Source organism: Eptesicus fuscus, chromosome 10 (assembly GCF_027574615.1).
Source record: "Eptesicus fuscus isolate TK198812 chromosome 10, DD_ASM_mEF_20220401, whole genome shotgun sequence".
Lineage (NCBI taxonomy): Eukaryota > Metazoa > Chordata > Mammalia > Chiroptera > Vespertilionidae > Eptesicus > Eptesicus fuscus.
In genome coordinates this window covers 61,784,309-61,810,526 of record NC_072482.1, presented here as the reverse complement: position 1 = coordinate 61,810,526, position 26,218 = coordinate 61,784,309, and the positions used below count along the sequence as shown (strand labels likewise).

At 38.5% G+C, this 26,218-nt stretch overlaps 1 protein-coding gene and 1 non-coding gene across 5 annotated transcripts in view; both read right to left on the bottom strand.

Annotated features, from left to right (window-relative positions):
- Positions 1-487: 487 nt before the first annotated feature.
- Positions 488-26,218, bottom strand: part of RPF2 (ribosome production factor 2 homolog) — a 35,934-nt gene continuing 10,203 nt past the window's right edge. For 2 of the 4 annotated variants that reach the window (XM_008158843.3, XM_054722412.1), the window contains exons 5-10: positions 24,439-24,520; positions 23,701-23,777; positions 19,657-19,756; positions 12,267-12,369; positions 1,461-1,605; positions 488-732 (exon numbers count right to left, since the gene is read on the bottom strand). In XM_008158843.3, coding sequence (XP_008157065.1) covers positions 553-732; positions 1,461-1,605; positions 12,267-12,369; positions 19,657-19,756; positions 23,701-23,777; positions 24,439-24,520 — 687 coding nt within the window. In that variant the 3' untranslated portion in view covers positions 488-552. The remainder of the gene's footprint in view (positions 733-1,460; positions 1,606-12,266; positions 12,370-19,656; positions 19,757-23,700; positions 23,778-24,438; positions 24,521-26,218) is intronic. The other 2 variants (XM_054722414.1, XM_054722413.1) reach the window with 2 other exon arrangements.
- LOC129150656 (small nucleolar RNA SNORA18) lies at positions 25,867-25,965 on the bottom strand. Its single transcript, XR_008557371.1, has one exon. It is a non-coding gene; the product is annotated as a small nucleolar RNA SNORA18 (small nucleolar RNA).

Here is a 26,218-nt window from a genome sequence, read left to right as displayed (position 1 = left end):
ATCAGGTAGTAGACATCTCTCTTAAGAGACTTGTGTTCTATGACACAAAGTTTAAAATCTCAAATTAATCTCTAACTGGTAGAATTTCAGGCAAAAATAACTGAAAAATAATAAATAAAAAGCCAGGTTGTAGGTATATGTTGTCAGATGAGGTTAACTTTCCAGGTAGGCCTTACTGAGCATGTGTACAGTTGTTTTGAGCCATTTCTGTTTTTCATGGCTTCCTCCTTTTACCTAAAGCTTAACTTAGAAATTCTCTGATACCATGGCTGTTCTGGAGACCACTCCTCACTCACCCACCCAATGACATAAGGGACTTTGCAGGGCCGTGGACAGATGGAAATATACCATAGAGAAAAATATGGCACACCAGAGTGTAATATCTAAAGTAAGATTATTACTGTTCATAATATATATATAATATACTTCAGGTAAATTATGTTATAAAAATATACAAAATCTTGTAAGAAAGAAACTTAGAAATGACTGATGCTTGGTAATTCTCTTTATGTCAACAGACTACAATGAAACCAGTTTTTGGCTTAAGTTCCATCAATTTTTTTTCATTCTCTTTGACTTTCTCTCCTGGTCTTCTGTTATCCTTTCTATAGGTCGCTTCTTCAGCCCCTTCATTTTTCTGGTTTGTAGTTTGCTTAGGTCTTGCTTCTGCATATGAATCCTTCCATAAGTTGTACCAAAAGTATCCTGGGAGATATTTTTCTTTTTCTTTGGCTATGGAAGAGAATATAAATATTTAACGGTCTCTACTATCATTAACTGGCAAAAAAAAAATCTAATGTACAACTACCTTACTAATTTCCACTAGTGAGCATCCCTTCAATGCTATAGTCTATAGTCCTTATCAACCTTTCTTCTCAAATTTAAGTGTACATAGAAATCACTTGCAGATCTTGTTAAAATGCAGATTATAGTTCAGTAAGTCTAGGGCAGGACCTGAGATTCAGTATTTCTAAAAATTCCCTGGTAAATTGTCAGACCCCACACTTTGATACCCAACATAATAGACTACACTAACCTTTAACATGCATTGAGAGAATTTCCTGTGTTTAGCTTAAAGAATTGTGACTATCATATCTTTATTGGCATTCCAGAGATGTCATCTCTACTTGTCTTTTAAAACCATTCAAAAGCCAGAACACTTTTTATGCAAGCACATCCTGTGCTCTAATTCCCCAGTCTTCACAATACCCAAAACGATTTTCCTTTTGGCTGAAAACTGGCAGCAATCTTGGCTACCAGAAAGTTCTCAGCCACACTTGATCCTGGTTTCTGCAAATCGTTTATTATCCTTTGTGGCTGGCTTATTTGCATCTTCCTCCTTTTCTTGGCTTTGGGAGTCTGATTTTATCTGTTATATTGATCTCTTTAGGTATGCCCTTTAATGTATGCCACAAATCCTTTTTGGAAAGAGTGGAATATACAATCCACCAGTCACGTACCTTGAGGGCTTTTGGCATTTTCATGGATAACTTATAAAGGTCATCTGAGGCCAGATGTGTCCTCCTCAGCACCAGGTCCAACGAGGGCCCCATCTCTTCCAATTCAATCCGTGGTGTTCTGCAACCAGACTTCTTCAACAGCAGCCTTCATAAATAGGAAAAAGGAAATGTTGGTCCAACTTTGATAAACATCCTATCCCTACCCAATATCTTTGTCCAAGAGAATTACAGGTCCATAAAATGACGAGAGAAGAAAAAAGAGGGAAGCATAGTAAGGCATACCCAAGAGAGCAGCAAACACCAGGAAGTGCGTGTGCAAAAACTCATTACCAGCCCTTTGGGCCTTAAGTGCGTCACATTCAGATAGCCTATACAGTCCACCCATGGGGGGTGCATTTACTGGCCACAGTAGGAGTCACAGTGATAAATATGCTGTATAAGACACAGCAATATACAACTAATTGAACAAAGCCAAAGAAGAAGGTATTGTAAGCTTAGGGTCCCTAGGCCTAGGATTTGTAAAGAGCTGAAATGTGTGTTTTTTTTTAAAAGCTATACTGACATTAAAAGATAAATAGATATTAAAAAGAAATGAATATAAAAAGATAAATGAATATTAGTATGGGACTTGAAGGGAGCAAACACAGGGAAAAAGAGCCTAAAAGAGAGTCCTTAGGCAGCCATTCTCTTTATATGGTTCCAAGAGGAGAGAGAGAGAGAATGCCTGTTTCAGGCTCACTAAAGGGAAAATAGTTTTAGAAGCTAAAGTTGGCTGGTTTAGAGCATCTTCCCAAAGAGCTAATACCAAGCATACAGGAGCAGCGATCATTTGACTGTCATATCACACATACTTCTGCATTTGCATCCACATGCTGAACTCATATCAAGATTAGTATCTTGATAAACACATCAAGAAAAAATGTGTTCAGTTGACTAAAGAAATAGGGAAATTACATAGAAAATTTCAATTAAAAAGTTTTCTACCACTGCCCTAATGCGGCTCAGGTGCCGCTCAGGTGGTTGGGCACCGCCCCATGCACCAAATGGCTGTCAGTTCCATTCCCAGTCAGGGTACATGCCTGTGCTGTGGGCTCCATCTCTAGTTGAGGGTGTGCAAGAGGCAGCTGATCGATATTTCTCTCTCTCTCTAAAAAATACCAAATCAATAAAAATTTTTATTTTTTTTTAAGTTTACTACTGCATAAGATGCTCATTTTCAAATAAATGGAAAACCTGTTGATCCAGGACAACTCATGGCATGCCTAATGGATTCAGGTTGCCCGAGTACCACTAGGTGTGGCAAGACTGCTTTAAAGCACCTTTTTATTTATAGAAGTGTGCTCCCAACAAAGTAATTTTTTTAAAAATATATTTTATTAATTGAAGAGAGGAAGGAAGAGGGAGAGAGAGATAGAAACATCAATGATGACAGAGATTCATTGATTGGCTGCCTCCTGCACGCTCCCTGCACATGGGGAGCGAGCCCGCAACCTGGGCATGTGCCCTTGACCGGAATCCAACCTGGGACCCCCTTTAGTCTGCAGGTCGATGCTCTATCCACTGAGCCAAACCGGCTAGGGCCTAATAAAGTAATTTTTAAATGCTTTTCTAATTGATTATCTTTTATGTATATAAAAGGCTAATATGCAAGGTGTCCCCTTGGGAGTTCAACAGGGAGTTTGATGTCATGCGCTGACCACCAGGGGCGGCATGGAACAAAGGAAGGCCCCACCCGGCAGCCAGCAGCTGGGGAAAGGAAGGCCCCAGGTGGCAGCCAGAAGGCCCTGATCAGCCCTGATCATTGGCCAGGCCTAGGTACCCTACCCATGCACAAATTTCGTGCACCGGGCCTCTAGTTTCCAACTAACTACATATGTTGCTATTTTTCAAAGTAAGTTATAGTGCCATCCTGTCTATGTAAATGACCTAATCTTAATCACTTTACTGAGCATGAGTACTGCTCAGAAACAGAAGGAAATGCTCTCTAGTTTTCAGTCCCCTGCCCAAGGTTTCTGGTGATAGGCCTATGAAGCTTTAGATAGTGATAACTAGAATCTAAAATTATCACTTGTTAATCCTTTAACAACCTCTTCACTCTTTCTCAAAGGCAACATATTAATAGAGAATTTATAAATGATTTTTGTGATTACGCTAAGAAAAATGAAGACTACCACCTGACTGGTGTGGCTCAGTGGTTGAGCTTTGACCTATGAACCAGGAGGTCACGGTTCTATTCCCTGTCAGGGCACATGCCCAGGTTGTGGGCTCAATCCCCAGTGTGAGGTGTGTGGGAAGCAGCCAATCAATGATTCTCATCATTGATATTTCTATTCTCTCTCCCTCTCCCCCCTCTGAAATCAATAAAAATATATTTTAAAAAAAGACTATTGTTGATTCATTAAAAACAAACAAAATCAAAACCATTCCCTTTGCTTTCATCCCATTATACACATGGCAGTTGTTTTTTTTAAAGATAGGATAGTCCCCCCAATCCGTGGTTTTATTGTCCATGGTTTCAGTTACCTGTGGTCAACAGTGGCCTGAAAATATTAAATGGAAAATTCCAAAAATAAACTATTCTGAAGTTTTAAACCATGCACTGTTCTGAGTAGCCTCATGAAAGCTCCCACTGACCTGCTCTGTCAGGGCCCAGGATGTGAATCAACTCTTTGCCCAGCATCTCCATGCTGTACAAGCTTCCTGACCTTCACGTAGTAGCCACCTCAGTATCAGATCAGCTGTCAAGACATTACAATGCTTGTGTTCATGTTACCCTTATTTTACTTAATAATGGCCCAAAGTGCAAGAGTAGTGATACTGACAACTCAGATATGCAAAAGAGAAGAGTTAAGTGCTTCCTTTAAGTGAAAAGATGAAAGTTCTCTATTTACTAGGAGAAGAAAAAAGTCATACACTGAGGTTGCTAAGATCTATGGTAAGAATGAATCTTCTATCCATGAAATTATGAAGAAGGAAAAGGAAATCTGTGGTAGTTTTGCTGTCTTACCTCAAACTGTAAAAGATAAGGCCACAGAGAGAAACCAAGATGGCGGCATAGGTAAACACCTGAAATTGCTGCCTCGCACAACCACTTCACAACTACAACTAAAAGACAAAACGAACATCATCCAGAACCACAGGAAGGCTGGCTGAGTGGAAATTCTACAACTATAGAAGGTAAGAGAAAAGCACAATGAGACTCAGAGGAGCTGCAGAAGTACAGTACAGAGGTACGGAAGCACGCATGTGCATGGAAAGGGCTGGCAACTGAGGACGTGGTTGTCTTTATCAACCGGGAGGGAGACACAAGCTCCCAACTGCTCTGAACTCAAGTTCCAGGCGAGACTCTGGGGACCCAGACTCATACGGGGAGAAACTGGACTGTCTGGCTTCGGGCGGAACTCGAGGGCAGCTTTCTCTTAGAGGTGCTTGCAGCAATTACTGCAGGACACTGAGACTCGGGGGCCTCTCAGGGCAGGGCTGAGGATCAGCCATAGCTGTTTGTTCCACCCTGTTGAATCCCTGAGAGCCCCCCCACACAAGCTGTGCGCGGAGGCTTTTGCATATGAATGGCCTGGCCCTTTGTAATCTAAAGTTACCTAACAAACTGCAACTGGGTCAGAGAGCACCAGAACTTCTAAAAGAAGGCCCAAGGCCCCACAGCAGCTTGCAATGCTTCACAGCTGGGCCTGATCCGGACACCTCCAAACCTCAAACAAAGAAGAGGAATCTGCATATCTCTCTGTAGCTCCTGCTGGGCGGCCTCAGGCAGAGGCTAAATTAGCACCTCCTTGGAGATCCAAGAGCCAGTGTACCCAGTCCTCAGAGTAGGACGATCCAGATTACAACTCCTCAGATCCATAGGGACACACTCAATGAGCACCAAAGCCCCACTGAAGCAAGTCTTGCCCCATAAGGGTGTATCCAGCACAGAAGTTCTCCCATCGTAGACACAGCTGATTCTCAATTGGCCTGGAGGTCAATTCCTCCCAGTGATATCAACAACAATCAAGGCTTAACTACAACAAGACTGTGCACACAGCCCACAAAGGGTTGCACCAAAAGTGTCCACCTCAGGTAACTGGGGAGGCTGAGCCACTGGGCCCTATAGGACACCTAGCACACAAAGCCACTCTAGCAACACAGGGAAGCAGCCAAAATGCGGAGACAAAGAAACAGGTCACAAATGACAGAAATGGAGGAAAACAAACTACTGGATATAGAGTTCAAAACCATGGTTATATGGTTTTTCAAGAATCTTCTAGAAACTCTGAGAAATTTAGTGAGACCCTCGAGGATATAAAAAAGGACCAATCAGAAATTAAGCATACACTGACTGAAATAAAAAATAATATACAGAGATCCAGCAGCAGACTAGAGGATCGCAAGAATCAAGTCAAAGATTTGAAATATGAAGACGCAAAAAACACCCAACCGGAAAAGCAAAAAGAAAAAGAATCCAAAAATATAAAGATAGTGTAAGGAGCCTCTGGGACAACTTCAAGCGTACCAACATCTGAATTATTGGGGTGCCAGAAGAGAGAGAGATACTGAAAACCTATTTGAAGAAATAATGACAGAAAACTTCCCCCACCTGGTGAAAGAAATAGACTTACAAGTCCAGGAAGCACAGAGAACCCCAAACAAAAGGAATCCAAAGAGGACCACACCAAAACACATCATAATAAAAATGCCAAGAGCAAAAGACAAAGAGAGAATCTTAAAAGCCGCAAGAGAAAAACAGTTAAGTTACCTACAAGGGAGTACCCATATGACTGTCAGCTGATTTCTCAACAGAAACTATGCAGGCCAGAAGGGAGTGGCAAGAAATATTCAAAGTGATGAATAGCAAGACCCTACAACCAAGATTACTCTACCCAGCAAAGCTATCATTCAGAATTGAAGGGCAGATAAAGAGCTTCACAGATAAGAAAAAGCTAAAGGAGTTCATCTCCGCCAAACCAGTATTATATGAAATGCTGAAAGGTATTCTTTAGGAAGAGGAAGAAGAAGAAAAAGGTAAAAGAAAAACTATGAACAACAAATAAATATCTACCAACAAGTGAATCTAAAAATCAAGTGAATAAAAAATCTGATGAACAGAATAAACTGGTGAATATAATAGAATCAGGGGCATAGAAAGGGAGTGGACTGACAATTCTCGGGGGTTAAGGGGTGTGGGGGGTGCGGGAAGAGACTGGACAAAAATCTTATATCTATGGATGAGCACAGTGGGGGTTGGGGAAGTAAGGGCAGAGGGTGGGGTGGGAATCTGGTGGAGAGGAGCTGGGGGGGGGGAGTGTAAGAGGAACAACTGTAATAATCTAAACAATAAAGATTTATTTAAATAATAAGGCCACAGTGCATGTTAAGTTAAGATGAAAAGAGACATTAAATTCATGGGTGGAAGACATGAACAGAACACGTGTTCTGATTGACAGCAATGTGTCATACCAGAAAACATTGAGCCTATATGAAGACTTCAGCAAGGGGTCCCCTAAAACAAGTACACCAAACCATTTACTGCAAGTAAGGGGTGGTTACAGATTCAGGAATAGGTTTGGACTGAAAATATAAAAATTACTGGAGAGCCACATCTGTTGATGAAAAAACTAACAAGTTGAAGAAGTTGATTAGGGTTCAATACTTACTATCCTCGGTTTTAGGCACCTACTTGGAGGGTATGGAACATATGACCCATGGATAAGGGGGGACTACTGTCCACATTTCAATTCCAGGCTTTCCTATCTCCAACCAAATATCTATTGCCCAGAACTTTTACATCATAGGCCTAACCTCAGATCCTAACCTCAAGTTTTGTTTTGTTTTCCCTATAAGCTCTAAATCAAAAGTGACATTCAGTTTTGCAAGACCATAATGTATAAGATACAGGCACACAAAGACAAACAGACTTCAGTTCCTTCCCTCTCAAATGGGCTCCAGCTATTACACATGCTAATTGGTCATTTCCATATGCTTTTAAATATTATTTGCATACTTCTTGAGAAAGACTGGCATTACCACTCTTGTTCAAATCATAATTTCCTTATTGTTCTGCCTTGCATATCCCTCTCTTCTGCTGAGGTTCTGTTCTCACTATTTAAACCTCTTGCCTAATAAGTTATGTCTGCTTGTAAAGGTATGCTAACACTTCCTGTTTTGCTTACAGTATTTATCCCCGTAAAACATAACCAATGCCATTGCAAAGACATGCGTGGAAGTTATTAAAGATTTTGTTTCATACTAGGTGTACCTGTTAATAACACGAATTTTTAAAAATATATATATTTTATTGATTTTTTACAGAGAGGAAGAGAGAGGGATAGAGAGTTAGAAAACATCGATGAGAGAAAAACATGGATCAGCTGACTCTTGCACACCCGCTACTGGGGATGTGCCCGCAACCAAGGTACGTGCCCTTGACCGGAATCAAACCTGGGACCCTTAAGTCCGCAGGCCGACGCTCTATCCACTGAGCCAAACCCGTCAGGGCAATAACGCGAATTTTTCAATAGATGGAGTTACACATATGTTTATATGCGATTTGATATGTATTCTATTTTGTTGTATTGACAACAAGCTTCAAAACTTCATATGTTGAATTTGCAGAAGGTGTTAACATCATTGATATTTTTACACTTAAAAATGTGGAATTTCGTGCCAAAAAAAAAAGAGCATTTGCGGGAAGTTTTAATTCATTACTTTATTTTGAAGAAAAGTGCTGCTGAATACTTCGGGAAGCTTATGGTGAACATGCTCCATGTCAAGATACTTGTGAACGCTGGTTTAAATGCTTTAAAAGTGATGATTTTGATGTGAAAGACAAAGACGTCCAGGTCAACCGAAAAAGTCTGAAGACCAACAACTACAAGCATTATTGGATGAAGATGCGTGTGAAACTCAAAAACAACTTGCAGAAAGATTAAATGTTGCTCAGCAAACAATTTCCGATCATTTACAAGCAATGGGAAAGATTATAAAGGAAGGAAAATGGGTGCTACATCAACTGAATGAAAGACAAATGGAAAACCGAAAAGTCATCAGTAAAATGTTGCTTCAACTGCACGAAGAAAGTCTTTTTTGAATCGAATTATGACTGGCGATTAAAAGTGGATTTATTGTGAGAATCCCAAATGCACAAAATCATGGGTTGATCCAGTCAACCATCAACATCGACTGCAAGGCCAAATCGCTTCGGAAAGAGGACAATGCTCTGCGTTTGGTGGGATCAGGAAGGTGTGGTGTATTATGAGCTTCTAAAACCAGGTGAACCCATTAATACTGATAGCTACCGACAACAAATCATCTATTTGAACCACACTTTGATCGTGAAATGACCAGAATGGGCCAGAAGACACGGCAAAGGAATTTTGCTTCATGATAACGCACCAGCACACACTTCAAAACCAGTTAAAAACACGTAAGAGGCCGAAACCGGTTTGGCTCAGTAGATAGAGCATCGGCCTGCGGACTGAAAGGTCCCAGGTTCAATTCCGGTCAAGGGCATGTACCTTGGTTGTGGGCACAACCCCAGTAGGGGGTGTGCAAGAGGCAGCTAGTCGATGTTTCTCTCTCATCGATGTTTCTAACTCTCTGTCCCTCTCTCTTCCTCTCTGTAAAAAATCAATAAAAAAAAATAAATAAAAAAAAAAAGACACGTGCCAAAACCGGTTTGGCTCAGTGGATAGAGCGTCGGCCTGTGGACTCAAGGGTCCCAGGTTCGATTCCGGTCAAGGGCATGTACCTTGGTTGCGGGCACAACCCCAGTAGGGGGTGTGCAAGAGGCAGCTGAGTCGATGTTTCTCTCTCATCGATGTTTCTAACTCTCTATCCCTCTCTCTTCCTCTCTGTAAAAAATCAATAAAATATATATTTAAAAAATTAAAAAAAAAGACACGTAAGAGATCTTGCCTGGGAAGTATTAACCCACCCGCCGTATTAACCAGACCTTGCTCCTTCAGATTACCACTTGTTCCAATCAATGGCACACGCACTTTCTGAGCAGCACTTCAAAACGTATGAAGAAGTGGAAAATTTGGTCTCTAAATGGTTTGCCTCAAAACAAGAAAAATTCTATTGGGACGGTATCACAAATTACCTGAAAGATGGGGGAAATGTGTAGCTAACGATGGACATTACTTTGATTACAAAATCCGCTATTACTAACCGGTACACCTAGTCTGAATGGCTCTGGACCTATATTGAATAAAGTTCTCCAAGGAATACAAACTGTCATTTATACATATGGAAGTAATTATTATAGGGTATACAGGAAGAGGTCAGTAACACTGATTTATTCCCCCAGTAGGTCTAAAATCAATAAAGAAAGGAGAGAGGTCAGGATGCAGTGCAGCCTATACAAATGTCCAAGGAGCCACACTAAGTCACTGCTGTAATTCAGACCCAATTGAACAAGGCAAAAACCGAATTCTAAGTTTGTCATATTCCCACCTCTATCTGCACCCTCTCTCCCTTATAAAATATCTCAGCAGGACCTCAGAATTACCTAAATGGTATTGCTACACTTTGCAAAAGAAAAACAGAGGCCCTAAGAAGAGACTGCCCATATCATGTGGCTGAGTTCCAGCCCAGAGACATGTCAGAGGTGTGCTCCTTCCCAGGAACACCTCTTTCTTCCCAATCCAAGCGTGGCATAGTCCGTGGAGGCTAAACTAATCCACATGTTCAGTAATTTTACCAATAGCAGTTAGCTGTCAATCACCCTGTCCATTTTCCATTTCAAATCAATAGCTAATAGGCCTTATAGAGCATATCTGGAATTAAAATGTTACACTAGGGTCTCTGATTTTAAAAATTCAAACTTTTGTTTTGTTTTGTTAATCCTCAACCAAAGATATTTTTCTACTGATATTTAGAGAAAATGGAAGGGAGGGAGAGGGAGAGAGAAACATCAATGTGAGAGAGACACATCATTTGTTTGCCTCCTGCATGCACTTCCCTCCCCGCTGTCCACAGGCAGACAGTCTAACCATTGGGCACACCAGCCAGGGCAAAACTAAATTTAAACTTTTTTTTCCATTACAGGACTGCCATGCTAACCTAATGCTGATTCCACAATTATATTCTTCTTAAAATAAACAGATAAGTGAATGTGTGCAGTTATACTGCTTATTTATCCTTATTCAGAAGTCTAATTTGCTAATTTTCTATTTCTTAAATGTTCTGTGTTTCTTTCTTTTTTTAAAAAACATCTTATTGATTTTTTACAGAGAGGAAGGGAGAGGGATAGAGTTAGAAACATCAATGAGAGAGAAATATAGATCAGTTGCCTCCTGCACACTCCCCACTGGGGATGTGCCTGCAACTAAGGTACATGCCCTTGACCAGAATCGAACCTGGGACCCTTCAGTCTGCAGGCCGACGCTCTATCCACTGAACCAAACCGGTTAGGGCTGTGCTTTTTCTTTTCACTAAATACAAGTTCTGATTCTTTCTTTGAAATTGTTCACTATGAGAGAGTTTTTCAGTTATTATTATTATTCATTTCATTTGTATCCTCATAGTCTTATTTAACACAAGTTTTCAAAAAAAATTTCATGTCAGTGATTATTCATCTTTTATTTCTTGTTCTCTAAATAGGGAACACGAACTTTATAATAAAATATACTCTTAAAAGCCCCAAAATCAAGTTGGAAAACTCAAATAACAGATTTAAGGGGCTTTCAAGTTTAACAAGCCAAAAATGATTATAAAATCCCTAATTATATTTTATAGTCATGTGGACATTTTATTGCATTTCCTTCTATTATTACTTAAAGGAAAGGAAAATGGAAAAACAAGTGGTGGTAGTACTAGTCATATGGTAAGAACTGAATATCTGACTCAATACAGTTGAGACAAAGATGGAAATTACTAACAAAAGACATGAATATTTAGTTTCATTTGGATGCTCACTGGACATAAGCTGGTAAATCACAGATCAACACTAAGCTGCTGGCTTTCAGGATGCCCTGCCAGGCCACAGTTCACAGTAAACATCACTCTGAAGTTGATGTTCAAAGGAAGGCAGTCTGTCAGAGTCAATGTACTCTCTAGGAAAGCCTGGGCTCTATCAACTCAAAAGCACAATTGTACCATGTCATTAAGCTTTTTAATAAAAACAAAATGAGCTTGGTAGGATTTATACTGTGGTGGGGGTAAGGGCAGAAGGCCTAGGCTGAAGAAAGAGGGTAAAATGAATGTAGGCACTGAATCTTATTCCTTTCAGACTCTATTTTATAGACTCAGGGTTTTGATATCTGCTTTGCCTGGCCTAGGTCTTAGGGCTTGGTGCTCTCAATCTAGTCAAGAAAATTAAGGAGATACTGTTTAAAGGTAGGGAGGGTCAAGACTGAATTAGTAGCCTGGCTGGTGTGGCTCAGTGGTTGAGCGTCAATCTATGAACCAGATCACGGTTCGATTCCTGGTCAAGGCACAAGCCTGGGTTGCAGGTATGATCCCTAGTGTGGGGTGTGCAGGAGGCAGCCAATCAATGGTTCTCTCTCCCTTCCTCTCTGAAATCAATAAAATATATATATATATATATATATATTTTAAAAATACTTCATTAGTGCTCTAAGCTCAGAAGGAGGGCAGCGACAGGGAGAAAGGGCCCTGGAAAAGTAGGCTTCAGACAGAAGTGAGCAGGAAGGAGAATGACAGAATTAAGGCTCAGCACAGAGCGACTGCAAGCTCTCTAAACACACGTTTGGCCCAACATCAATTCTACGTCTGAGCTCTAAAGAACAGTCACACTAAAATACTAACCATGGGAATTAACAAAAACATGCTAAGAAATACACTTACTTATAGCTTCGAAAGTAAATCTTCCCATTCAGTGCAGTGAAGTGTAGGACATACTCTAAACCAGCCAGGCGTATATTTGATACTGTGGGGCCTCTGAAAAAATCTAAAAACACATATTAGATTGTTAAAAAAAGACTAACATGCTCTTTTTTCCTAATGAAATCTTTATTGTTGCAAGTATTACATACTAGTATGTCCCCTTTTCCCCTCCTCCCAGTGACTCCTTGTAGCCTACCACCATCCCCCATCCCAGGCCATCACCACCCTAGTGTCTATGTCCATGGGTTATGCATCTATGCATACAAGTTCTTTGGTTGATCTCTTCCACCCATCCCGTAACCCCGCCTTCCCTCTGAGATTCCACAGTCTGTTACATGCTTCTATAAGACTAACATTCTTTTAAAATTCAGTTATAAAGAGCTGCATTTTAAATGCTCTGTTTTGTACCAATACTTTTCTAAAAAGATAAGATAGCATAAAGCTAATCCCTAAAAAATGTCTGACTGTTCCTTCCAACCCCTCTACTAATCTCATGACTTTATTTTCTCTTTAGTTTACTAAGCCATTTTTATTTTTCAGTTTTGAAGTTCTTCCTCTAAATGCTCAGCATAGAAGTGTGTCACATTTACCATGGATATTAACTATCATAGCATAAAATTTTAACCTATAAGACAGGTAGATTAAGACGGCAAATTTCTTTTTAAAAAAATTCTCACTCAAGGATATTTTTTACAATGATTTTTAGAGAGTGGAAGGAAGGAAGGGAGAGGGAGAGAAAAGAGAAACAGATGTGGGAGAGACACACTGATTGGTTGCCTCCTAAATGTGCCCTGATTAGGGCTGGGGAATCAAACCTGCAACCCAGGTACATGCTCTTGACCAGGAATCAAACCCACTATCCCTCAGTATAGGGGCTGGCACTCTATCTACTGAGCCATACTGGCCAGGGCATAAAGAGAGGGACGGGGCATGGGAGGTTGGGCCCCCTTGGGAAAGGGGCTGCGTCCACCGTCACCCACTAGTTCCCCGTCCCAGCCCGGGGCCTGGCCAGGGGGAGGGACCACAGGAGGTTGGCTGGCTGGGGGAGGTTGGCTGTGGGAGCACACTGACCACCAGGGGGCAGCTCCTGCATTGAGCATCTGCCCCCTGGTGGTCAGTGTGCGTCATAACAACAGGTTGTTCCAGTTGTTCCGGTAGCTTACATTTTTGTATATAGAGATAATAAGACTAAATACCAAATTTAAAAAACCAGGCAAAGATTTCAATGAACACTTCACCAAAGATATATGAACGGCCAATAAGCACATAAAAAGATGTTCAACATCATTAGTGATTAGAAAATGCAAATTAAAGTTACAATGATACCAATACTTTATTTTGTAGGTCTAACTTTGGAAACACGTTACTATCAGTATACAACACCCAATGGTCTACTAAGTATTGGCAAGTAGTGGGGCAACTAGAGCTCTCATAAACCACTGACGGGAATGTAAGATGGGATAACCTCATTGGAAAGCAGTTTGGCAGTTTCTTAAAATGTTAAACACGGAATACTCAAATGACTACCATTCTATTCCTAGCTATTTACCTAACAGAAATGAAAGCATATGCCCTTACAAAAATCCTATATAATAAAAGGCTAATATGCAAATTGTCCCCTCAGGAGTTCGACCGACCGGGAGTTCAACCACTTGCTATGACGTGCGCTGACCAAGGCGCAGAACGAAGGAAGGTCCCGGCCAGCAGCCGGCAACCTGGGGAAGGAATGCCCTCATCGGCCCTGATCACCAGCCAAGCCTAGGGACCCTATCCATGCATGAATTTCATGCACCGGGCCTCTAGTTTGTATATAAATATTCATAACAGCTCTACTGATAATAGTTCAAAGCTGGAATGAACATAAATGGCTATTGACAGATTAAGGGATAAACAAATTATGAAACAGCTATAAATAGAATACTACTCGGCAATAAAAAGAAATGATTACTGATACAACATGGATGAAACAATTAGGTAAAGAAGCCAGGCCAAGAAAAGTTCACACTATATGATTCCTTTTATCTAAAATTCTAGAAAACGCAAATTAATCTATAATGACAGAAAGCACATCTGTGTTGGCTTAGAATAGAGAAAAAGGGTGGACTGCAAAAGGGTGCAGAGAAATTTTGGGAGGTGATTGAAAGAAAGGTTCTGTATCTTGACTGCAATGGTTTTCACAGGTGTATACATACCTAAGTCAAAATCCATCAAATTTTTAAACTTCAAATGTGTACTTAACTGTAACTTATACCTCAAAAGCTGTTTAATAGCCTGGCCAGTATGGCTCAGTTGGTTGGGTGTGATCCCATGCACCACAAGGTTGCCAGTTCAATTCAGGGTCAGGGCACATAGCCAGGTTCCAGGCTCAATCCCCAATAGGAGGCGTGCAGGATGCAGCCGAATGATGTTTCTCTCATTGATGTTTCTATCCCACTCTCCCTTCTCCCTCTCCCTTCCTCTCTCTCTAAAATTAAAAAAATAAAATCTTAAAAAAAAAGTTGTTTAAAAATAATTTAAAATGAAAAAATTTAAAGTAACCTCTAAATATTGAAAGCAAAAAGAAATGAACCTGTGTTTTGACCTGCAGGCATAATCATACAGAAAAGAACTATTTCAAGTGACTTCAAAACACAGAAATTTGCCCTAACAAGATTGGCTCACTGGATAGAGCATCAGCCTGCGGACTGAAGGGTCCCGGTTTTGATTCCGGTCAAGGGCACATGCCCAGGTTGTGGGCTCAATCCCCAGTGTGCAGAAGGCAGCCAATCAATGATTCTCTCTCATCATTGATGTTTCCATCTCTCTCCCCCTCTCCTTTCCTCTCTGAAATCAATAAAAATATATATTTAAAATAAAATAAAAACACAGGAATTTGACCATATCTTCCCAACACAATGTATCTTAGAAAGGCAACTGCAAAACAAACAAAAAACAAAAAAAAACTTCACCTGCACTCAATAGTCATATAACCATTGCTAATATTGGCATTTTATGCTGTTGTGTGTGTAGTACAGTGTAAAGTAAATGTATAATTATGTTGAAGACACTGAGAACCTGAACTTTTGTCATGAATGCAAGGTGGCAATGTGAAGTCAATGAAGTTAAGATCATTTTGTCCTAAATGTGAGTTAGAAGTTTCAGTATGAACTCAAGATATATCTTATCAAACATATTTCATACTTCTGCCCACTAAAAAAGCCTAGAAACAATGACCAACCCAGACACAGTCCATAGCACCCAGACTGTGATTTCTAAGATAATTCCTAACTTAAAAAACACACCAAAACCAAAAATACCAGGGCACCTTAGAGAAATAGCTGATCCCAGGATTGGGGCAATCAAAGTACAAGAAAAGTTTGAAACATCAAAAGGGGTGATGGATTACAGTATATTGAACCTCAGGATACTGCTGAAAAGGCTCACCCTAAAATGGGCAAAAATGATGGCTGAATTAAAATGGGAGATATTATGAGTATAGGAATAAAAAAAAAGTTAGATATTTAAAAAAAAAAAGTTAGATATAACTAAGAAAGTAGGAGAGGTAGAAGATAAAATCGTTAGAGTTAGAAGGAAAGCCCCAGTTTGGACATTTTTGCCAATGGGTCAATTCTAAGCAAAAATAAGATCTGATATGTGGCTGTGTCCATTAAGTAAATACATTGGAAAAGGGCCAGGGATCTGAGTAAGAGAACAGATCAGATCCTGATTCTACCACTTAACTAGCTCTTCACTCTCATCAAGTAAATTAGCTGGCCTGAATCTCTTTGTCTACAACATGGGAATACTAACTATTCCCATAATGAACTGAATGTTTGTGTTCCTCAAAATTCATGTTGCTCCAGCCAGTGTGGCTCAGTGGTTCAGTGTTGACACATGAAACCAAAAGGTTGCTGGTTCGATTCCCAGTCAGGGGATATGCCTGGATTGCAGGTTCAATCCCTGGTGGGGGATGTGCAGGAGGCAGCTGATCGATGATGTTTCTCTCTCACAAATGTTTCTGTATCTCTCTCCCTCTCCCTTCCTCTTTCTCTAAAAATCAATAAAAACATATATACACACACACATACATACATATATATGAATATTATATATTCTAAGAATGAATATATATATATTCATATATATACACACACACACACACACACACACACACACACACACACACACACACACACATATATATATATATATATATATATATATATCTTATTGATTTTAGAGGAAGGGAGACAGGGAGAGAGATAGAAAGATCAATAATGAGAGAGAATCATTGACTGGCTGCCTCCTGCACGCCTCCTACTGGGGATCAAGCCCGCAACCCAAGCATGTGCCCTTGACTGGAATCGAACTCGGGACCCTTCAGTCTGCAGGCCAACGCTCCATCCACTGAGCCAACCAGCTAGAGCAATAAAAACATTTTAAAAGAAAATTCAGAGGAAACTAGAGGCCCGATGCACGAAATTCGTGCAAGGGGCTTGGCCCTCGCAGCCCCAGCTGGCCCTTGCAGCCCCAGCTTCCTCCTGAAGGTCATTTGGCTATTCAGTCTAATTAGCATATTAACTCTTTATTATATAGGATACGACGAAAGAAAAAAAAGAATTCCAAAATCAGCAGTCCTCTAAGGTAGCAGTTCTAGTGGGGTACGTTTCTTGCATGCATCACTCTAAGACCAGGCCAATTTGGCTGAGCAGATGGCTACATGCTCAAGGGCAAGAAGCTGGAGTTCTAGCTGAGGAAAATCAAGGCCCAGAAAGGCAAATAAATCCTCCTCTCTCCTCTCTTAGCTCATGTAATAAACGTTGTTTATTGTTAAAAAGAAAAAAAAAAATTAGGATGGACTGAATCTAAAAGTACTATAGGTATTTACTGTGTTTTTTTTTTTATAAAGAAGGTAGGATCTACTAAGATTAACCACAAATCTATGTAATATTTTTAAAAAGCAAAACTCAGGATGAACAAAATGGGTACCTGCCATGAAAATATTGAAGTTAAGAAGTTAACTTGTTTTTCTGGCCAATTACACACACACACACACACACACACACACACACACACACACACACACTTCCTAGAAGGACGAAAACCCTTGATAAAAGTCTCTTTCCTTACTGCTCTACTTTATTTCATTTGAACACAAAATATAAACCAGAAGGCTGCAGCTGCAATTGAGTATTAAAAACTCAACTTCCGCCCTAGCCAGTTTGGCTCAGTGGACGGAGCGTCGGCCTGCGGACTGAAGGGTCCCAGGTTGGATTCTGATCAAGGGCATGTACCTTGGTTGCGGGCACATACCCAGTAGGGGGTGTGCAGGAGGCAGCTGATTGATGTTTCTCTCTCATCGATGTTTCTAACTCTCTATCCCTCTCCCTTCCTCTCTGTGGAAAATCAATAAAATATATTTAAAAAAAAAAAAAAAAAAAAACTCAACTTCCCTTGGTACCCAACCATCTCACTCCATTCCTCTACCTTTCTTCTTTCCCCAGATTCCTTTATGGTTTTCACTCCCTCCCCCTCATCACTGCAATATGTGGTTATTATTGCCACCTAGTAGAAGCACAAAACAATAAGATCGTTTTTTTATAAAAACCATTTAAACAAAAGCAAACAAAAGCACTCTCTGTTATAACAAATTATAAGTACTACCATCACCAACTATTAATAATTAATTGGAAGAACTAGAGGACAAAAGGCAGGAAATCTGGGCCAATCCAGTACAAGTAATAGCAATCTTAGCTGGAAAAACAACCTTTTTACTTTGGGGTACGTAATATTGAAAGAAAGAAATTCTGATCATTGTCTTTCATGCATGATTTTTTAAGACATAAAAAGTGGCAAAGACTCTGCAAAGAAAATGTTCATTATCACATGATGGACAGTAGAGGCAGAAAAAGTCAGGCTTTGGGTTTGGATCCTGGCTCACGTACTTAATAGCTCTTAACCTCTCTGAGCCTCTATTTTCCCATCTATAAAATGGAATGTCACCAATTCAAGAACTCTAGAAAGGATTAAGGAGGTTATAGTGGTACTGGGTTTTCTAAAAATAGTCATTTATTTAAAATCAATAAAAATTTTATTTTTAAAATGAGAAGTTCTGAAAATTGTAAACCCAGGACTAAGACCATAAATAATCCTGGATAAGGAAAATGAAAGCACCCTTTTCTGGTCGGCTCATCTGTAAAGAGTATGTACACAGTTTGTTTATAATATATACCCCACAAACTTTTCCAAAGTGATCTAGGGCAAAGTATGTAAAAATCCAAAAGAAGAGCAACTAAAAACATATATGGCCTAGCCCGTAAGCTAGTAAGAATGATGCAAGAAAAGCTCAAATGAAATCAGTGTAAACCTGAGATAATGCTGAGTATCAGAAGCGTTTGTACCTCTAGTTACAAACTAAATTTCTTTCCAGAATTAGATAAGAGCTGGCAGATGTGATTGCATAATATTAAGTATTAGTACCATTTAAGAAATCATGGAGAACAATTATGCCAGCTTTTAAAAAGGGGATAAAAAGTGGTTTAAAACTGGTAAAATTGATGTCAATCCTAGATGATGACAATAACTGTGTATTAGATTTTAAGAAGGCAACTTGTGAACACATAGGAAAGAATGTAGTCATTACATAGATAATTAGGAACTAGCATACTTCACTAAGAATAAGTCATCTATAAAACAGTCTTATAATGTTATTGTGAGAATGAAGCACTATATAAAAAGTACCTAGTATACTAGTATGCTTGGTGTTTAGGATAATGATCATGAAATAAAAGGAGCTGGAAGGTCACTGAGGATTTCCTGGGAAAGAAATGAGATTTGCAAGAATAGAAGAAAACAGATAAATAAGAATGGAATCAGAAAAAATAGGAATATAACATATTTTCAATAAACCACTTTTAATGGAAAAGGAAGAAAGAAAACTGGGGGAGATCAAGAAAGCAAGTTATAGTATGAAAAGCCTTGTATATCAGATTAAGAAAAACTAGTACAAGTTTTGAATGGAAGTGAATGATGTATAACCATCTTGAAAAATTTTCAATTTTCAAAATTGAATGTGATGATGTCAATAATGAAAGGAGATGGGTGTGGGTATTTTATTAAGTGTAAAATGCTATATAAATAGGTTGATACCAAAGTTACTATAGCATCAAGAAAATAATTATGCTCAATAGACTATAACATCCCTTTAGCTCTCCCCTGCTAGTGGGGAATAGAGAAAATAATGAAAAGGGAAAAAAGAAAGGAGATTTTTTTTAAAAGCTGTATACCTAGTTAAGTGGCAAAGTGCCACCAATGACAGTCTTCTATTACCTACCTGAGCTATCCTGCAGATACTAAGTATTAAAACACTTACCAATAAGAAGACTTTTTAGCCTTCTGTAGTCTTCTGTTACATCAAAATCATTACCAGCAAATATTAACATGGGTTTTGTTCCCTCAGGACATTTACTATTCTATGAGACGAAAAAAATGTAATTATATAATTATCAAGTCTAAATTGTTTATATGCTGATTTTAAAGTAACTGATACTTAATATGTAATTAATTCATTTTTAGATTTTCTAAACTGTCCTAAAACTATGTCTATGCATGCCAATTTTAGACTTAAAACCAGAGTTGGGATTTTTAAACTTAGAGATTTTTATATTAAAAATAATTTTTCATTCCACTCTCTCACATTGCCAAATTAATATGTGGTCAAAGAATGATATAAGCTACTTGTTAACATTATTCTATGCAAGAATAAAATAAAAATCTAAACTTGCTAAAAAAAAAAAAAAAACATAGCCCTCTAATAGCCAGATTCAAAATAAATTAAATTTCTTTGAATTATTTGACCTGCTGTGCCTTTCCTACTGTATCACATAAACACTGTTTTTAAATGAAAGTTCAATTAAACTACCAACTAAACATTTACATGGGAACCAATAATAGTATACAAGCTATAGAAAGTATGTGCTAATCCTTACTCAGCAGGGTTCAAGCTCTTACTGGAAAAATTATTCCAGTTCTGGATTTTTTATACCAAGAAGAATGTGATGTAAATAATAAGAGGATTTACATTTAAAAGCCACTAGAGTGAAAGAAAATCAAATAAAAAAAATTCTTTAACTGAAGGATTAATTTATAGAGGAAGGTAAATGGTTATTGGTCTGAGCTTCCCACTGATTCTAATACCACTCCTCTGACATCAATCAAGATTATCCAAATTTAGCAGGGAAAAAAAAAACCCAAAACAAAATAGGACAAAAAAACAAACATCCTCTGTTGTAGGATCAGGAGTCACCTGCTGCTTCCCTGTTCACCATGACCACTCTAGTTGGCATTCTCTGCTTCCAAATCCTGAGACTTAACTGTCTATACTTAGGAAATGTGCCTAAGCAGTCTGTCTGATCCAGGGCCTAAATGGACTTTCCAGATCCCAAGACTCCGCTGTGCTCCATCTGTCCGACCTGACCCTCCGACTGCTACCCATCGGTCCACGGGGGCTATTAAGTACTAAGAGAAAGTGAGGCAACCCAAGTACAACTTTGGCTTCCAAACCATTCTGACCACAATGCACAGTAACAAAAACTATTATTTGAAGCCATGACCCAGGATACACATCATAAAAATATAAATAAACAAATTAATGTGAAACAGTACTTGTCATGTAGATCACTGATATTTTTCACAACGTGAAAACCCTGAACTAAGAAACTACAACAAAAGAGCTGTATTCCAATAGCCTGAAAGGTACTAAAATTCTAAATAATATATAAATTCTATGATATAGTATACTAAAAATACTATAATTATGAAGTCCTTGAATAACCTTTTAAATTAAATGTTTTTAAACAAAGAAAAAAATAGAAAAATAATTCTTATAAATTACACACAAACTTTTCAAGTAAAATATCCCAGGAAATTGTGATATATTTTATACTACCTAATATAAAATCAACTAGCCTTAAATTTTAAACATCTCACTCATTAAGGTTTATTTTATGCAGAAACACCACACTTAGCAGTTTGGCCATCTTAGAAAACAGGTGCCTAGAATAATTACTCTATTTCCTGGTAGAGTCTAATCTAATGTTGCTTAAGAGTTAACAGAGGAATGAGGCTTGGCAATAAAAGCAGGCAAGTGAGAAAAGAAATACCTGGTGAAGATGCCTTAAAAATGAGGAGTCAGAGTAAAGAAAAAACAAATATGAAGACAAAGTAGAACAAAGCATGCAATCCAAAATAGACTAAAAATATAAGCTTGTAACCAAATAATGGGGTAAAAAGTGTCAGGCTGACTAACAGTCTGTGCAGAATTGCCAATAAAGCATACACTCAGCAATTAATGAATTTTGTAATTATTGATATGCTCCATGAATAAAAATTTAGTATTCAGTTTAAATGGTTCTTGTTAAGAATGACACCTGAGCCCTGGCTCAATGGTTAGAGCGTGGGCCCACAGACTAAAGGGTCACGGGCCTGATTCCCAGTCAAAGGGTGCCTCAGTTGCAGATTTGATCCCCAGCGCCAGTCAGGGCACATGCGGGAGGCAACCAGTCAATGTTTCTCCCTCATATTGATAGCTCTCTCTCTCTTCCCCTCCCTCCCTTCCTCCTTTCTCCCTTCCACTCTCTTTTAAAAATCAATGGAAAAAATATCCTTGGATGAGAATTTTTCTTAAAAAGGAGACCCGAGCCCTGACCGGTTTGGCTCAGTGGACAGAGCGTTGGCCTGCGGACTGAGGACTGAAGGGTTCCAGGTTCGATTCTGGTCAAGGGCATGTGCCTTGGATACGGGCACATCCCCAGTAGGGGGCGTGCAGGAGGCAGCTGATCGATGCCTTCTCTCATCGATGTTTCTAACTCTTTATCCCTCTCCCTTCCTTTCTATAAAAAAAATCAATAAAATATATTTAAAAAAATAAAATCAATAAAATTATATTTAAAAAAGAGAGAGAGTGAGACCTGAAAAACAAGTTGTGGTCCAGTTTACAAGCTGCACAGTGACAGAAGTGGTCCAGTTTACAAGCTGCATGGCCTTGGAAGTGAAGTGGAAAGAGTAGAGGAGTTCGCATGCATGCAATAGCCAATGCTCAAGTCCACTAACTGGTGACCAAGCCAGCAAGCTAGCAGCGGTGGCAAAGGTAAAATGGGGACATGGTGCTCATCTCCAGGGATTTGTGCACATGCCCAAAAAGAAACTGTAAAAAGCGATGGTTTCCACCATAATAAAGCATCACTGTTTACATACTTTCCAAAATGCCTTCCAATACAGTACTTTCAATGATGAGAGAATAAGCATTTTCACATATATTCTCTCATTTGGTGTTGTTATACCTATTTAATACTTGATTACAATTGAGGGTCAGGGAAGCAACTGACTGTATCAGGTCACAAATCATCTCAATGGCTACGACAGGCCTCAAAGCCAAGTGTTCTGCCTCTAAATCCAAACTCAGGCCACTGTTCTACACTGTACCTGAAGACACTGGTATAGCTAAGGGGGATCTGGTAAGAGCCTTTTCTCAAACCCACAGGAAACCTGGAAGGCATGTCCTCTTTTTAGAGGAGGGTGGGAAAAGTATTTATTATATATTTGCTATAATTCTTTCAGTATACCATGACCATCAAAGACGCAAAAACTGAGAATTATATAACTTCCAATTACAAACTTCAATATCCTTCCTTCCAAAGTCCTTTAGTCCTAATTGGTTATACATTTACTATATATCTGACTCTAAGTCACCAATGGAATTCCTCTCGGCTTCAATCTCTAAATCTCTACAATATGGAAAATAATTTCAGCCTTCCATGGGTAGCTACGAGGTCTAAGTAAATCATGTATTTGATGGAATAGATTAAACCAAGAAGCAGAGTTCTGAGGGGACAGAAGCCCAATTTGGACCCAGGAGCTGAAGTAGGATAGTTCTCTTGCCTCTCTAAGACTACTTAATATTTTCTTGTTTTTCAATCCCATTCAAGTAAAAGAGACACAAAGATGCAAGTCCTTAAGGGGAGGACTTAAATAGCAATTTGTTAGCTAGGAACCAAAATACTGTAGGATCAGTTAAAGCTTCTTAGGTTTAGAACAGGGCTCACTCTGAAAATTCTAGTATTTCTGTCTTCTATAAAATAGATGCTGTGATAATGAAGAGGGGCGTAGACAAGAGTTAGTAACCACTCTTAAGTCTAATTACTAGAAGACCCACATGTGTTATATACTATAAATATATTCCACTGCTTAAAGTAAAGGTAAAATGAAATTGTACTTTTATCTTAGACCACACTAGTATAAAAACAAAGTTCTTTCTTACTTAAGCTACCAAACTATTATCAACACTCTTCACCACAAGATGTCACTATTGCCCAAGAGAAACATTACAAAATGTTTCTTGTTTTTATCAGTATCTTACCTTAATATCTTTCAGAGAGACAAATTTCTCAATACCTAATTCAATCATATCTAGCACATGGTAGTCATACATACGACCTAGAAGGAAAACACATTTTTTTGAGCATTTATTTTTCCCAAACAGCTTTTCTTCAATGTTCAAAACATCGTAATATCGGCCTCTTTTCTTTCTTCTTATACCCTTCAAACATGTCTCCTCTTTAAATTTTCAAGGCTACCTAGGATAGATTGTTGCAATCTTAGTTCTGGAAGGGATCTTTTACAGAAGAGTAAATAAAGACCCACAGAGGGTTTGCTTGCCTAAGCCACTGAGCATGCCAGACCAAGTCTCAAGACAGCCAGGCAAAAAATAAATAAATAAATAAATAAATAAAAAGCCAGGCAAGGGTTTTTTTTCAAATGTGTCCATTAAACAGATATTTATCAGGAAAGAGTTAATCTATGCAGCTAATAATACTACTTTTTTTTTTCTTTCTAACTCTAATACTGACAGGACTTATTTATAATACTGACTTAGGATTTATATTAGAAAAGTATCTACAACTAGAGGTAGGGTAATATTTATATGCCCATTCTTTCTTTACCTGAGGACTGGCAGACAAAACATTTTTATTCAAAATTACATGGGAAAAATACTAGTGTAGAGCTTACTAGTTACTCCTGAAACCTCATCATCATCAATTAACTGTCACAGAAGTGACTCTATAAATAAAAATACTAAAAAGTAAATGATACTTACCTATTACTAGATTATTTGGCCGCTTCTTATTATGGGAGCCAAACATAAATAAAGAACAATCTGACTTCTTTGAAAAAAATTCCTATAAAACCAAAGAAATCCCATTTAATCAATGAATAAATATAAGAAACTTAAGAATTATACCTCTGAACTAAAAAAAAGTGTATCAGTTTTGTGTTGTGTTTTTTTTTCAGTAGAAGTTAATGGAGATTTAATGAACTATATGGGAATAAACAAATGAAAAGGACTTTATTTCTACCTTTAACTTCAAATTTTCTGATTTGGGGCTTGTAGGGGAAAGATGTAAGTTCAAAACTAAAAATATATAAAAACTATTAGGTTAATAAATAAATAGAGACCATTTATATTTTTAGCTATGCAGTTATTTTGAAATAACACACCAAGTATTTCATTTGCTAAAGAAATGCCTTTACTCATAAGACATTACTACTATCATCAATCAGCATGGTGTTTTTAGGTTATTTATAATTGGACTCATGAGCTTACAATGTATATATCTACTTTTCATTACAAACTTCATCCACACAGGAATCTTGCCCTAGATTCTCCGCACCACCCCAGCTGTGACTAGTTCCCTTTTGTGTACCCGGAAAGGGCTGACTGACAAACCTATGTTGCTCCTGCCAGTAAGAAATATCTCGCCCCCCAAAAAAAAGGAAAAAAAAAAGAGAAATATCTCTCCCATTTGGCTCTCCAAAATATTGACTTCATTACAGATTTGAGAGGAGTGGAAACAATTATCCTAGACAGCTCCTTTTATACTGACTGATACACATGCTCACTACATCTCACATAGTTTGACTGATTACTGAGATGCCTAATCTCAGCACAAAAATTAGATTCACTGTGGTCTAGTATAGTTGGAAAACCTTCTTAAATTAATGACAAAACATTAAACAGATAAAACAATCATAATCCTCAACGTGTTTTTTTTTTTAAGTATAAAGGGCTTTTATTATTTGTAACATAGGCACAATAATTTAAAGTTAATAAATTTTTATCTAAGGAATTTCACATGTTCTGAGTCCTTCCACTGCCTTAGTTTCTACTGAGTTTGAGTCTTAATCCCCCTTTTTTTTTTTTGCACAATCCAGTTGTCATTTCAGTCAGTCCACAATCCTTCTAGTTGAGCTTCTTTGATCTACACTTGAATATGGACATACTGCAAAAACTCTCCACCTATAATCGTTGGGAACCAATTTCTTCAAGCAATTCACTTTAGGGCCATAGTTAGGGTCTGAGCAGATGGATCTGCCTGGTTTTTTCATTTCAGACACCCTCTGAACATTAAGTTCAAGTCATCTTCACTCCTAAGCTATCACCCCCTAGAATAGTACAGATCTTCGGGATATACAAAGTACCTTAAGATTAAAAAAATTATACTACTAGGTCTTTCACAGTTTTAGCAGCTGTCTTGTAATTCCTTTCCACAGATCTAACACACAGTTCTGTGAATAAAGGAAGCAACATATATTTACTCTATGAGGCGTTTCCAATGATCTCAACTTTTCTTTATTGGTTACAAGACTCCCTAAGATGTGGGCCCCTACTTTCATTATCATTCATTCCAGTGTTTATTACCTATCCACTCCCCATGTGGAGGATGGAGTCAGAAAGTCCAGGAATTCTAGCTCTGCCATTTTCAGTGGGATCTGGTCACCTTTCTGAGAATTACTCTTATCAGGGACAGTAATGCCTCCTGCAAAAAACTGCAAGGACTACACGATTTGTCAGATGTGAAAGTACCTTATACTATGTC